At 61.3% G+C, this 14,008-nt stretch overlaps 1 protein-coding gene across 1 annotated transcript; it reads left to right on the top strand.

The window, feature by feature from the left end:
- The first annotated feature begins 1,813 nt into the window (after nucleotides 1-1,813).
- Nucleotides 1,814-13,642, top strand: SLC4A9 (solute carrier family 4 member 9). The gene is made up of 21 exons (XM_071443729.1): nucleotides 1,814-2,082; nucleotides 3,568-3,728; nucleotides 3,941-4,090; nucleotides 4,202-4,263; nucleotides 4,362-4,519; nucleotides 6,102-6,186; nucleotides 6,465-6,619; nucleotides 7,159-7,275; nucleotides 7,504-7,678; nucleotides 7,910-8,043; nucleotides 8,158-8,429; nucleotides 9,109-9,161; nucleotides 9,256-9,438; nucleotides 9,553-9,666; nucleotides 10,283-10,444; nucleotides 10,599-10,777; nucleotides 10,921-10,993; nucleotides 11,899-11,967; nucleotides 12,845-13,018; nucleotides 13,329-13,475; nucleotides 13,592-13,642. The coding sequence occupies exons 1-21, from the start codon at nucleotides 1,814-1,816 to the stop codon at nucleotides 13,640-13,642; spliced, it is 2,943 nt and encodes a 980-aa protein (XP_071299830.1).
- The last annotated feature ends 366 nt before the right edge of the window (nucleotides 13,643-14,008 follow it).

The raw sequence follows: 14,008 nt of genomic DNA, 5'->3' as shown, positions 1-14,008 counted from the left end.
CTCCTTTGGGGCAGCAGAGGCCCCTGGTCAGTTCCTCGAGGTCCCGAGCCCCCAGCCCATGGCTGGTTTGGGCTCAGCTAGGCATGAACAAATATTCCTGCCATTGTTGTTGCTGTCTCCAAGGAATACCACCGGATCTGGCACCCCCCCGCTCACACCCTCCTTCTTGCTCAGACTTGACTTTTGCAATTGTTTGCTGGATGTTTTTCCTTCCGCCTCCTCCGGCCATCAGGAGCCCAAAGCCTTTGGCAGTGGAGGGAGGTGGTGGCATGGGCGAGGGGCTGTGTCCCTGGGCAGTCCTGCACACTGGCTCCTGGGGAGGCCCCCAGGTTGGGAAGGAATGGTTTGCCCCTGCCAGGCCCCCACCACATCTCCAAGGCCGGGCTGGGCATGTGCAGGCAGTGTTTGAGGGCAGCATTTGCCAGCTGCCCTGGCACCTCGGGAAAGGGAGGCACCAGCTCACGTCAGCTGGCACAGAGGACTGGCACCAGGCAAGGGGGGGGGAATGTGTGCAGGCTGCTGACCTGCCTGCCTCTGCTTCCTGCCTCTGCCTCCTGCTGCCTCTTCCCCTCTGCCTCTCACGCCCTGCCATGACCCCTTCCCACCCCCTGCAGCCCCTCACAGCCTCCCTGCCCATGCCTGCTGCCAGTCATGTCCCACCTCATGCTGCTGAGGCGGCCTCCACAGGAGGGGGAGATGAACCCCAGGAAGGTTTGAGTGCCTCAGGACATCTCTGATGCTCCTTATCGATGGGTCCTTCTGCCAGGGGTCTCCCCATGGTTCCCACCCAGCTAAGGGCACCCGTGCTCACACCATGGCACCCGCTGGTATAGCAGAACAAACAGCCTGGACGCCCTGGGCCACATCCTCGGCTTCAGCTCCTGCCAGGCAGGTACCAGGACCTCAGGAACCCACGCTCCCACCCGCCCTTCCCCAAACGTGACTCTGCTGTGGTGGTGCCTGGCCCTGCTCCAGCTGCTCCTGGGGCTGGATCCTGCCGTGTCCAGTGGGATCCAGCTCAGCCGGCCGCTGCCGGACCGCGGGTGTTTGCGGTGCCGCCGCCGTGTTTGCAGTGCACACAGCCGCGGTTTGTTCCCGGGGGCCGAGCGGTGGCGGTGGGCACGGCATGGGCACAGCGAGCACCGTGGCTGCTCTCTGCTGGCAGCGCTGTGCAGGCCCTGCCATGTCCCTGTCCCTGCAGGGTGCTGCGGCTGTGCCCATGTCCTTGCCCCTCCATCCACTCACACAGAAGCCTTCTGAACAGCGGCACAGCCCCGGAGGCCTCCCAGCCCTTTCTGTCAGCCCCAACACGGGCAGCTCCTTATTTCCCCACTCTGGATTTGCTCAGTGGTGCCACATCCTTCCCCAGAGCATGTCCCCATATCCTCTTTCCCAGGAGGAGCTGCCATGGGCTGTGTCACCCCTCCTGCCATGGGCACAGCATCCTCACCCAGGCACAGATACTGCCACCAGCTCTCCAGGGCTGGCCCTGCCACCCCCTCACCAGCCCCTTGCAGGGTGCAGACAGGGCTGGGAACACACGAATATCCCTGTCCACCCAGGCCACCTGCAGGAGGCAGGTGGGTCCCTGGGTCCCTGGCCCAGGTGGGCAGCTGGACATGGCAGGACACAACCATACTGGCACCTGTGGGGCTGGCCCTGCTGTTTTGGGATGCTTGTTTTGGGCTTGGCTCCTGTGTATTGGTTTGTGGCCAGTTTAAACCAGCTCTCAGCTGTTATAAGGTGTGGGATGAGTGGGATCCTGTGAGTGCTGGAGGGGAGCTCACGCCTGTGGCTGCCGGTGCCGGTGGCCATGCGAGCCCACAAGCCCGGGGCGGGTGGCCCGGCTCTCCGGGCAGCAGACAGCTGCTCACAGCCCAGACTGGAGTGCAGCAACCCCAGAGCTCCCTCCCAGGCTTTCAGCTGCAGCATCTTCCCCTCCAGCACAGCCACAGCGGCCCGGCGAGCTGGTGCCGCCCTGCAATGGGAGGAGAGGGGGGACGTCACCTGCCCGCTGCTCTTCATCCAGCTCAACCAGCTCCTCAGCACCCCGGCGGGGCTGGAGTGGAGGGAGATGGCCAGGTAGGCACACCTGCGAGAGCCAGGCTGCTGGGCCACGCTTTGGGCACCCAGGGCATGTCCCGAGGCCGGCTGCTCCCCAGCCTCAGCCCCGAGGCAGGGCTCTACCCCGCCAGTGCCCAGCTGGGCTGACTTAATTTCACGGCAGAGGGCAGGATGCCAGGCGGGCCAGGCTCAGGGCCCTTCCTCATGCTCCTCTCTGTTGCCTCTCCAAGGCTCCAGCGGCTGCGCCGGCGCTGGGATGTCCCCGTGCCCCCTGCACCCCCGGCAGTGGCTCAGGGACACGGCAGTCTGGGGACAGCAATGGGTCTTCACGCGGGGTCCGAGTGTCTGTGGGACCAAAGCCGCCGGGCTGCGGCTCTCCCCGGCAGCCAGCCCCGCACGCTGCCCCCGGCAGGAGCCCTCAGTGCCGGGCACGCTCTGCCTGGGCAGCGCCCACCCACGGGGACAAAGGGAAGCTCTGTCTGAGCCCCGCGTTAAAATATTTGGCACGGCCCGAGCGTGAAAACAGCTCAAGACACTTCTGTTCTGACTCCAGCAAGCGTTGTTAATGGCAGGGCCACCCCCAGCCCCAGCACAGCTGGGGGAATGATGGGCTGGGAGCAGCCCTGCAGAAAATGCCTGGGGGTGCTGGTGGGTGACAGATGGGACATGAGCCAGCGCCGTGCACTGGCAGCCCAGAAGGGTGAGTGTGTCCTGGGCTGGACCATGGGCAGCAGGGTGAGCAGGGGGTGCTCCCCCTGTGCTCTGCTCTGGGGACACCCCCTTGGGGCACCACATCCAGCTCCTGTTGAAGCACATCCAAAGGAAACCATGGAAATGATTCGAAGGCTGGAACAGCTCTGCTATGGAGACAGGATGAGAGAGGTGGGGTGTTGTTTAGCCTGGAGAAGACAAAGCTCAGGGGAGACCTTAGAGCCTCTTCCAGTGCCTAAAGGGGCTGCAAGAGAGCTGGAGAGGGACTTTGGGCAAGGGACTGGAGTGACAGCACAAGCAGGAATGGCTTCCCACTGCCAGAGATCAGTGTTAGATGGGCTATTGGGAAAAAATTCTTCCCCATGAGGGTAGTGTGGCACAGATTGCCCAGAGAAGCTGTGGCTGCCCCATCCCTGGCAGTGTCTAAGGCCAGGCTGGAAGGGGTTTGGAGCAAACTGGGATAGTGGAAGGTGTCCCTGCCCATGGTGGAGGGCTTGGAATAAGGTGAGCTTTAAGGTCCCTTCAAACATGAACCATCCTGTCACCTCATTGTGGATGGAATTCCCCTGATCAGACCTTGGAGAGGTGTGAGTCTGCAGGAATGGGGACATGACCACTTTGTCTGCCTGGCTGCCCCTACACCATGAACCAACTGCAGGCCCCTCTGAGCCACCCAAACCTCTCCCTGCCAGTGCCAGCCCCATGCTAAGCCCAAAGATAGACCCAGGCTTTAGCTCCCACTGCTGGCACAGGGCCTGCCCTGCCACTGACTCCCCACATCTCCCTGGGCAGGTGGATCAAGTTTGAGGAGAAGGTGGAGGATGGTGGGGAGCGCTGGAGTGCACCCCATGTCCCAGCTCTGCCCCTGCACAGCCTGTTCCAGCTGAGGACATGCCTGCAGAAGGGGACAATGCTCCTGGATCTGGATGCCACCAGTTTCAAGGAAATAATTGGTACATGAGTAATGCAAAGGTCATCTCCTGGGATGGGCTGGTCACCAGAGAGGGACAGGCCACCAGGAGGTGCCTATGGGACAGCACTGATGAGTGACAGCTGGGTACTGGGGGGGCTCTCTGCTACTCCAGCTAAGGGGGTTTTCCCCTGGGCAACTCCCCAGTGGGCAGTGAACCAGGGGCACTCAGAGCTGTCCCTGTCCCTGATGCAGACAAAGCACTTTCTGAGCAGCCTGAGGAAGCAGAGCTGCAGCCTGCACTGAGGGAGCGCCTGGCAGCCCTCCTGCTCCTCCAGCCACAGCACCAGCCTACAAAATCCCTGCTGCAGCTCCTTGCTGAGCTTGGTCTCTCTCCCTGCCGAGGTAGGAAACCCAGCTGTCCCACCAGGCATCCTCCCACTGCCTCCAGCCCAGGGCAGTACCCATGCTGGCCATTCACCTGCACATTTTGCTGCTTCCTCTCTTTCTTTGCAGGGAAAGCCAAAGGCAGGCCTGAGCCCAGAACCCAGGTCTCCAAAACACCTCTTAAGGAGCAGGTACAGCAGCATGGAGCTGGGCTGGGAGCAGCTACTGCATCCTGAATGCCCAGTCACGGCATCCTGAGTACCCAGCTGCTGCATCCCTTTCCTTTCAGCTGAGAAACAGATTCAAGAAGAAGGTCCCACCGGGGGCTGAAGCAGCCCACGTTGCTGTTGGGGAAGTTGAATTCCTGGAAAAGCCCTTCACTGCCTTCATTCGCCTCAGGCATGGGGTGTCCCTTGGCTCACTGGCTGAGGTTTCTCTTCCAAGCAGGTAACAGAGCATGGCCGATGGCCCTGCTCCCTCCCCATCCCTGTCTCCCCATTTCTCCCCACACCAGACAAGGCTTTGTCCAAAGCAGAGGGAATGGCAGTCCCAGAATCCTGTCTCACTCCTTCCCCTCCTGCTTCTCCCAGCTCCTTAGGAGCCCTCCAGAGTGCGCTGAGCGTGCAGCATCTGTTGGGCAGCCTGGAAGGGACATCCCCTGGGTCATTCCCACTGGGCTCTGCATTCCCTGTCCTCAGCTGGCTCTGGATGCTCTCCACCTACTGCCGGGAGCGGGATGCAGGTGTTTAGGAGACTCCTGTCCTCCCGTTCTCCTGAGTGCTGAGACGGGGTGGGCGGACAGGAGCAGGGCACAAGGTCCCCATGGTTTCCCCGTGGCTGAGGAATGCATCCTCCAAAGCCATGAGGGGAAACGGGCAGTGAAGCCTACCACGGGCAGTGTGCCTTCAGCTGGGGACTTCCTGAGGAAGCAGGCGGGGATCAGGAGGGACATTGCCACCTCCTGGTCACTCTGCCCAGAGCACCCGTCCCCAGGAGCTGGGAGGAGCAGGACAGACAACCACGCGCCTCTGCTCCCTGCTCCGCGGGAGTTGGGGGCAAGTCCCCGGGAATGCCCCAGGGTTTCGAGGGTTTCACAATAACCCCTTGCCCTGTATTTTCCTCCTATTTTCCTCCCCCAAACCGGAGGGCAGGGAGACCTTGCCCATACCCATCCCTTTGCCCAGGGTGCCATCCCCTTTGCTGGCCATGCCAGGCTGTCCCACAGGTGCAGCCACTGCCTCAGGGTTGTCTCTCATCCAGATCCATTTCTAGGGTCTTAAGGTTTTCCCACTGCCTTGGTGCAGCAACCCCATGTGGCAACTGTCACCTCCCATCCCTTTGGAGCCAGCTCCAGGGGCCTCCAGCATCTGGGGGTTCTCTCAAGTCCCACTTGCACGGCCAGAGGAGTTTCCCTGCCCCCTCTCTGGGGGTTTGCTCAGGGTACAGTCACTGGAACTGCTTTACAATCTCAGGCTTCCAGGACTGTAACCATTCCTGCCAGCTTTGGAAAGGTGTGGGGGATTTGTGTGGTTTGTCCCTCTGGAGATTTTGCACCATCCTCTCAGTTGTGGGATTTTTACCATATTTTATCAAGGGCTCTGAGCTCTCTTTCCAGTCTCCTCCCATGTCCCCAGAGTCCTGTCAAACCTGCTGCCTGTGCTGCTGGCAAACTCTCCTTCCCTAACACACCAGCATCCTGCCTGCGAGCAACATTCCCAGGAAAATGATGCCACAGACACCTCCAGCTGAGGATTTCTCCTCCTCTGTCCCAAAGATCTGTTCCCCCACACCTCCCAGTCTGGATTTCTGCAGACCCTTGTGATCCAGCCAGGCTCCTGGTGTCCCATGCTCTCTGTGAGGTTGCCATGCAGTGGCAGCAGACATTTCAGACATGTGTCTTGTCTTCTGCCCCCAACCCCACTTTTAGGGTGGCAGAAGCCCCCCCAGGCCTGCCCAGCCCCCCCCCCCCTCAGAGAGGCATCCCCTGGAGGGCAGAGGGCTGCTCTGGAGATGTGCTCTCTTGCCACAGGTTCCTCTTCATCCTGCTGGGCCCCCCCAGAGTGAGAGCCTACCACGAGGTTGGCAGGGCCATGGCCACCCTGCTGGCAGATGAGGTGAGCCTGGCACAGCACCCAGGGGTGGGATGGGCCTGGAATGGGGACACCAGGACTCCTCTGCAGGCTGCAGTGGAGGGCAGAGAATGGGGCAAGATGGTGGCCTCCCTTGCCCAGGATAAAAAACCAAAAGCTTGGGTGGGTTTGCAGGATGTAGGGCCCCTGTTGTTGCCCTGAAGTGGGAGGGTTTGTTTCCTGGTGATGGCAGCAGGCTGGAGGAAGGTTCCAAGTGGGTGAATGCAGGAACATGGTGGCTAAAGCACAGCATCTCCCCACAGCTCTTCCAAAGGGTTGCCCGGCAGGCTGAGCACCGAGAGGACCTCATGGCAGGGATGGAGGCATTCCTGGAAGAGCTGGTTGTGCTTCCTCCTGGCAAGTGGGACCCTGGTGCCCGAATTCCTCCACCAAGCCATCTGCCAGCTCCACGCAGGAGGTGGGCTGGAGGGAGGGCCCCCCAACCCCTGCCAGCCCCTCTGTCTGTGACACTGGAACCTCCATCTCCATGGGGATGAAGCTGCCCAGGAACCAGGGGGTCCTCCCAGCCAAGCCCCTCCACATGTCCCTGCTTTGGTCCCCCTGCTGTTAGTCCTGCTGTCCCACCTGGCAGTGGATGGCAAATCCCCTCCCAGGGGAGCTGATGGGAACACTGGGATGCAGCTCTTACATGTGAAATTCAACCTCTGAGCAGGACATTCTCAGCTCTGCCCAGCTTCTCCACTAAAACCAGTCCTGCAAGGGCTGGCTCCAGAGCTTGCCAGAGGAAATCGTGGTTGAGTTGGAAGAAACCTTTAGAAGATCATAATTTTCCATATCTCCTCCTCTTCCTGATCTTTCTCCTCTCCATTATCAGGCCCTGTTTGCACCCCTGTCCTCTCTCCATTCTCCCTTTCCTGTCCTAGTGTCCCCTAAATGCAGCTGGGTCCTGAGGGTCCCAACCTGCAGCCTGTTGTCTCAGGCTCTGCTCTGCCACAGGACTGCTGTGGACCCACTGGACCAGCAGCCACATGGAAATGGGGACATGACAGCAGCTGGGGACAGAGCCAGCCCAGGGCACCCACGCTCTGGGGAGGAGCTGGAGAGGACAGGCAGGTCAGTGTCTGTGAGGGCACTGGGAGGGGCAGCAGGTGCTGGATTTGGGGCAGGTCACTGGTTTCTCATGGGGCCACTATGTCCAAGCCCCTCTGGGTTCCTGTACCCAGGGGAAGGACAATCCCTTGCTGTGCAGCTCTCTGGGTTCCTGTACCCAGGGGAAGGGGACAATCCCTTGCTGGGCAGATCTCTGTGGGGTCTGCTCTGAGACCTCCCTCCCCACCCCAGGCTTTTTGGGGGGCTGCTGCGAGACATCCGGAGGAAGGCACCATGGTATGGCAGTGACTTCTCTGATGCCCTGCACCCCCAGTGCCTCTCAGCAGTGCTCTACATCTACCTGGCCACAGTCACCAATGCCATCACCTTCGGGGGCATGCTGGGGGATGCAACTGCCAACATGCAGGTCAGTGTGGCCTGGGGTGCCTGGTACCAACCCTGCTCAGCCCAGAGAGTTCTGGGGTGGCCACCTCCTACCAGCATCCCCAGGACATCCTGAGCATTGTCTGAATTCCTCCTCCTTCCCCTGTGGTCCCCAGCACTGACCCTGTATTCTTCTGTGCTGCTGGGGATGCAGGCCCCCAAGCCTCCTCCCTGCCATGTGCCTGGCACCTGGCACCCCTTGCCTGCATTTCAGGGCGTGCTGGAGAGCTTCCTGGGCACAGCCTTTGCTGGTTTCATCTTCTGCCTCTTTGCGGGCCAACCCCTGACCATCCTGAGCAGCACCGGCCCCGTGCTTGTCTTTGAGCGTCTCCTCTTCTCCTTCAGCCAGTGAGTTCAGTGCCAGGGATGGATCCTCAGCCCAGCATCCCCCAGCTGGAGCATGGGCCACCATCACTCCAGGCAGGGGTCATTGGCAAGGCTTTGAGCCACCCTTTCCCCCAGGGATCACAGCCTGGACTACCTGGAGTTCCGCCTCTGGATTGGGCTCTGGGTGGCCTTTTTTGGTGTGGTGCTGGTGGCCACCGAAGCCAGTCACCTGGTGGGGCACTTCACCCGCTTCACTGAGGAAGGCTTCTGCGCCCTCATCAGCCTGATATTCATCTACGACTCCCTGAAGAAGATGCTGAGCCTGGCAGATGCCTTCCCCATCAACTGGCACTACCGGCTGGACAACGTCACCTCCTACAGCTGCACCTGCAACTTGTCCAGCCCTGGTGAGCCCAAGCGGCCGTGGGCTGGGTGGGTGGGGAGCAGGAAGCTGCTGCCCCAGGATGCCACTGGAACCTGTTTCCTGGCTGGATGGGGGAAGGCACTGGAGGAGGAGGCTGTTTAATCCCATCCTCGCCTGCCTGACCACATTGCAGTGTCCTCCACTTCCCTCCATAGTCTGTCCATCTATTCCTGCCTCACAGAACTGCCCAGGAGCCAGGGCAGTACAGGGAGCTAGGGCAGCCTTGGCCCATCTCCTGTGCCTCCAGGATGGGGGATGTCAGAGGCTGGAAAGGGGCGCCTGGATGGGTTCACTCTGCCATTTCTAGCCCAGTCTGTAAATCAGGGGCTGTTTGCTGGGGCTTGAAGTCATGACCCTGGAAATGACATGACCCACACTGACCCTGGAAATGGCACCTACACCATGTGCCAAAAACATCAGGGCTGGCCAGCTTGGGATCAATGGTGCCTCTGAGTGCCCAGTGCTTTAGCCATGCCCTTCACAGGGACATCCCCCTCTTGGTGCTCCCTGGGCATCAACCGGTCCCAGGGCCTCAGAGGTCCCATGGGACCCCATCCAGTACCCTGAACCCTCAGGAAGAGCTTGAGGACCCAACCTGATGGCAGCATCATCCCAGTCATCCTGATGAAACCTGTACCAATCTGTCCCCTGTCACTTTGCAGGTCACAGCTCTGCAGGGAATGACACGTCACTGCCCTCACCCCTGACCTGGCAGGTACAGCCCTGCTCCCAGGCAGGCAGGAGAGGCCCTGGGCTGAGCCCAAGGTGTCCATGTGTGACCCTCCTCACCACCCACCTTGTCCCTGCAGCCTCCTGCCACCCCAGCAGGGCTGAGCAGGAGCCAGTGCCTGGATCAAGGTGGGCATCTCCTGGGGACCAGCTGCCAGTATGTGCCCGATGTCACCCTCGTCTCCTTCCTGCTCTTCGGGGGCACCTTCCTCTCCTGCACCGCGCTCAAGCGCTTCAGGAGCAGCCGCTACTTCCCCGTGGGGGTGAGCATCTTTCAGCCACCCCAGTGCCATGGCCACCTGTCCCACTGGTGTGGGGATGGCTCTGGGTGCAGCCCCCACCCCTGCCAGCCTGGGCCAAGCCCTGTCCATCTGCAGGTGCGGAAGCTGGTGAGCGACTTCGCTGTCATCCTGGCCATCCTCGCCTCCTGCGCTGTCGATGCTCTCCTGGGCCTGGAGACCCCCAAGCTCCTTGTCCCCAGCGAGCTGAAGGTGCCAGCAGGGTGGGCACAGCACTGTCAGGGTGTGGGTCTGTGCCCACCATGGTAGCCACCCCACTGTGCTGTCACTGTCCTCCTCATCACTGGCTCCAGCCCTACAGGGGTGCAGGCTGCACCCCAGCAAATGAGAAAGGGTTGAACACAGCTGATCCTGCACTATAAATAACCTGGCTCAGACCTGCACTGTACAGATCACACTGGAGCAAGAGCCACAGGCTCCAGCTCCAGGTTTGGGCCACCCACCCTGGGTGTGGAGAAAGGCTGGCAGTGCCCCAGAGCACTCACCACCACCACCACCTCCTTGGGCTCACCATCATCACTGCCCAATGCCACCTCTCCCACCTGCTGCACAGGCACATGCCCAGCTCCTGCCTTGTGGTGTCCCAGAACAACACCCTGCTCTGTCACAGCCAGGTTGTCCTTGTGAGGGGCTGGTGGGTCAGCAGCATCCCCAGGATGAGTGAGGATGCTCTTCCACCCCTGAGATGGGGCATCCCTGGGTGCCTGTAGGGCTCCAGCCTGGGCACCTGGGGCTGGTCCCATCACCTGACTGCACTGCACACCCCACATGTGGGTGGCAGCTGCCATGACCCTTCTGCTCTCCACAGCCCACAAACCCAGCACGGGGCTGGATCGTTTTCCCCTTTGGAGCCAACCCATGGTGGGTGTGCCTGCTGTCTGCAGTGCCTGCTGTCCTTGTCACCATCCTCATTTTCATGGACCAGCAGATCACAGCTGTCATTCTTAACCGCAGGGAGTACAAGCTGCAGGTGAGCAGGGAGACAGGGAAAAGGCAGCACCAGCCAATGGGGGAGGATCCATGTCCTGGCTGGGCTCCATGGAAGCAACCAGGGGAGAGCAAAACCCCAAACTGGCCAGGAAAGTGGGAAGATGTCCCCAGCCCTGCTGCCTTTTCCGCTGCAGAAAGGAGCAGGCTTCCACCTGGACCTCCTCTGCGTCTCCCTCCTGATGGTTGTCACCTCTGTCACCGGCCTCCCCTGGTATGTCTCAGCCACTGTCATCTCCCTGGCACACATGGACAGCCTGAGGAAGGAGAGTGCAACCTCAGCCCCTGGAGAGCACCCCGAGTTCCTGGGCATCAGGTGAACAACCAGCCTGAGCTGATCCCTATCCCTGTGGCCATCAAAACTGCCCAGAGCAGAGACCCTGGGGCCAGAAGGGCAGGTAGGGGGGTGGGCTCCCAAGGGACCCTGGGCACCTGTGACACCTGTGCTGCCACCCACAGGGAGCAGAGGCTGACAGGCCTGGCTGTTTTCATCCTGATGGGAGTCTCTGTCTTCATGGCCCCTGTGCTCAAGGTAGGAGGCCTGGCTGGGGTGGCCTCTTTTCCTAGACAGGGGGTGGCCGTACCCTGCAAGGCTGGAGGTTCCTCACCCTGAGCCCTTGAAGCAGCACAGAAAGCCTGTGTGGCAGGCAGGGAGCTGTGCCCTGTGTGGCTATGGACTGCACCAAGGGTTTGTGTCCAGTGCCACAGGAGGGCTGGCACACAAGGCACTGTGGCCCCATGTCACCTGCCCGTCCTCCCCATGTGTATCTGGGTCCTTGTGCTCCCCAAACACACCCCACCACTACCTCTCCACACTGCCATGTGGATGACCTGGCTGCTGCTGGCTTTCACCTGCTGCCACTGCCATGCTGGGAAAAACCCCTCCAGTGGCCCTGCATTACCTGTGGGCAGACAGGAGGTCTCTTTTCCTCCACCTCTCTCCTCACCTCTGAGGCTGGTCTCATACAGCCTTTGATAGAGAGTCCTCCCAGCACCCTCACCTCCCAGCTGGATTTGATGGAAGATCTGTTAGATGGATCAGGAATTGGCTGGATGGTCATGTCCAGAGATTCACAGTCAGTAACCCAGTGTCCAAATGGAAATGAGTAACAAGTGGTGTCTTCCAAGTGTTCCTACTGGACAAATACTGTTAAATATCTCCATCAAAGACATAGACAACAAGATGGAGCACATTTGCAGATGGCACAAGCTGAGGTGCAGTGACACCCCTGGGGGATGAGATGCCATCCAAAGGGACCATGCAGGACGTGGCTCATGTGAACATCAACTACTGATGCCAATAAGGCCAGGCTGGGCTGCTGGGATAAAGGAGGCACAGCCTGTGGACGCACACAGAGGCTTTTACATGAGAGGGCTCTGAGCAGGCACAGACCCCCAGGCACTGCCCTGCTGATGCCCCACCCCACTGCCTTGCAGCATATCCCGATGCCCGTGCTGTACGGGGTGTTCCTGCACATGGGGGTGACGGCCCTGAACAGCATCCAGGTGAGGGAGGGAGGGCTGCACTGGGAGGGGGGGATGGGGGGGAGGAGAGGCTTTGCTCAGCAACTGCACAGCAGAGCCTGGATTTCAGCTCTCTGTGGTGTACAGCCTGGAGCAGAGCTGTCTCCCACCAGGCCCAGGACAAGGAGGGAGAGGAGGGACCTTTCCAGGGCAAAGGAAAGGGACAAGGAGGGCTCTGGGATGCTGAGGAGCAGGAGAGACTTGTGCACTGCTGGATCAGGTGGTTTGGGAGAAGTGGGACCAGTGGATAACACAGACTTGCTCTCAAAGCCACAGGGACTTCCTCACCTGGGAGCTGCAGGCAGAGCTGGGACAGGACAATCCTTTGGTTCTGGTGTTCTGCTCATGTGCCAGTTCTCTTCTTCTCCCGAGAAACCAACGGAGGGGGAAAAAAAAATTCCTATTCCAGAATTATCTACACCACTTTTTCCTCTAAATAGTACAGTTTCCTTGCAATTACCCTGCTCTAGATGACAGGCTGGGAAACTCCCACCCTCCCTCTGCTTGGGAAACCCAGAGCTGTGCTCTGGAGGAGGCTGCAGAAGTTTCCTGTGAAGTGAGGGGGATCAAGGGGTGTCATCTCTCAATTAACCCTGTAAGGGCAGCTAGAGTCCTTTTTGTCCTTTCTAGAGGTCTGCCTGGAAAGTGCTCCCCTGGCCTGGGGTGACAGTGGCCCCAGGTCTTACGGACAAACTCGCTGGCCCAGGCATCAGCTGGGGGTCAGCACAGAGGGCAGGAGGGCCGCAGTGCAGAAATGGTGGTGAAACCCCATCCTGCCGGCCCAAATCTCAACAGGGAGAGGGTGAGAGCTGCCCAGGAGCTGCACAGGTGTGACCCACCTGCCATCCCCTCCCTGCAGCTCACGGACCGTGTGCGGCTGCTCCTGATGCCAGCCAAGCACCAGCCAGACCTCACCTACCTGCGCCACGTGCCCCTGCGGCGGGTGCACCTCTTCACCAGCATCCAGCTGCTCTGCCTGGCCCTGCTCTGGCTCCTCAAGTCCACCGTGGCCGCTATCGTTTTCCCAGTGATGGTATGACCCCCCTGGAATCGGCAGCACTGCTTTGGCCTGGGCTGGCTGCTGCCCACCCTGGGCATCACTGGGCCCGGCACGGTCCTTTGGGAGGGGACCTGAGCGGGTGGCTTTGCCACCAGCCTTCACTCTCTGCTCTGGGGCTTGGGGCTGTCACCAGGGGCTGAGTGACACTGTTGGGCAAGTATGGTCCCCTAGGGCCGGGAGGGGTGACAGGCCAGCACCGTGGCATGTCTGGGGGTACGTGACAGAAGGACGCTGGCTGTCCCCCGGCCCCAGCGGTGCTGACCCCAGCCTGGTGCGGCCGCAGCTGCTGGCGCTGGTGGGGATCCGCAAGGGGCTGGAGCACATCTTCTCCCCGCACGACCTGAGCTGGCTGGACGGGCCCCTGCCCGGGCCAGGGGCGGCGGGGACACACCCGCGGGAGCGGCCGGAGCAGGGGGGCACCGCCGAGGAGGTCGGTGCTGTCCTGGGAGCCTCGCTCGGCCACAGCCGCCCCGGGGCCGAACCGCTGGCGCGGGGGTGCCCGGGGTGGGCGCGGTGCCAGTCCCGTAACCCCTGCTCCCCCCACAGTGCGAGCCGATGCAGCGCCCGGGAGCGCAGATCAACCTGTCCGTGAACTAGGCCGGGCGGGCCGGGGCTGAGCGGGGCCATCGCTCCGGGCCGGGGCTGCGGGACCGAGACCCCCGGGAGTGACCGAGACCCCCGGGGGAACCGAGACCCCCGGGCCACGTGGCCGCGCGGTGACGTCACAGTGGGCGTGGCCGCTGGAGCGGAGAACCAGGGCGCCCAGCCTATGGCGGCCCGCTCCCGAGAGGAGGCGGGGCCATGGAGAAGGCCGTGCCCTTTGCTTTGATTGGCAGCTCTGTGACCCAATCACCGCACGGGACAGGCGGGCGTGTGACGGTGTCTCGCGCTGACGGAGTCCTTCAGATGGGTTCGAAGGGGAGGCGGGCCCAGGGCATGCAGAAGCCAATCGGAAGACGCCAG

This window comes from Agelaius tricolor, unplaced genomic scaffold, assembly GCF_023055355.1.
Source record: "Agelaius tricolor isolate 1412-34295 unplaced genomic scaffold, bAgeTri1.0.p SCAF_18, whole genome shotgun sequence".
NCBI lineage: Eukaryota > Metazoa > Chordata > Aves > Passeriformes > Icteridae > Agelaius > Agelaius tricolor.
This window is presented reverse-complemented; position numbering and strand designations above follow the sequence as displayed.

What these genes read in the sequence shown, in the direction of transcription:
- SLC4A9 (XM_071443729.1), top strand. Translation starts at nt 1,814, where the DNA reads ATGCGAGCCCACAAGCCCGGGGCGGGTGGCCCGGCTCTCCGGGCAGCA. An exon ending in TTGTCCCCAGCGAGCTGAAG is followed by an intron (nt 9,667 to 10,282) that starts GTGCCAGCAGGG and finishes TGCTCTCCACAG; the next exon opens with CCCACAAACCCAGCACGGGG. An exon ending in GCAGGGAGTACAAGCTGCAG is followed by an intron (nt 10,445 to 10,598) that starts GTGAGCAGGGAG and finishes TTTCCGCTGCAG; the next exon opens with AAAGGAGCAGGCTTCCACCT.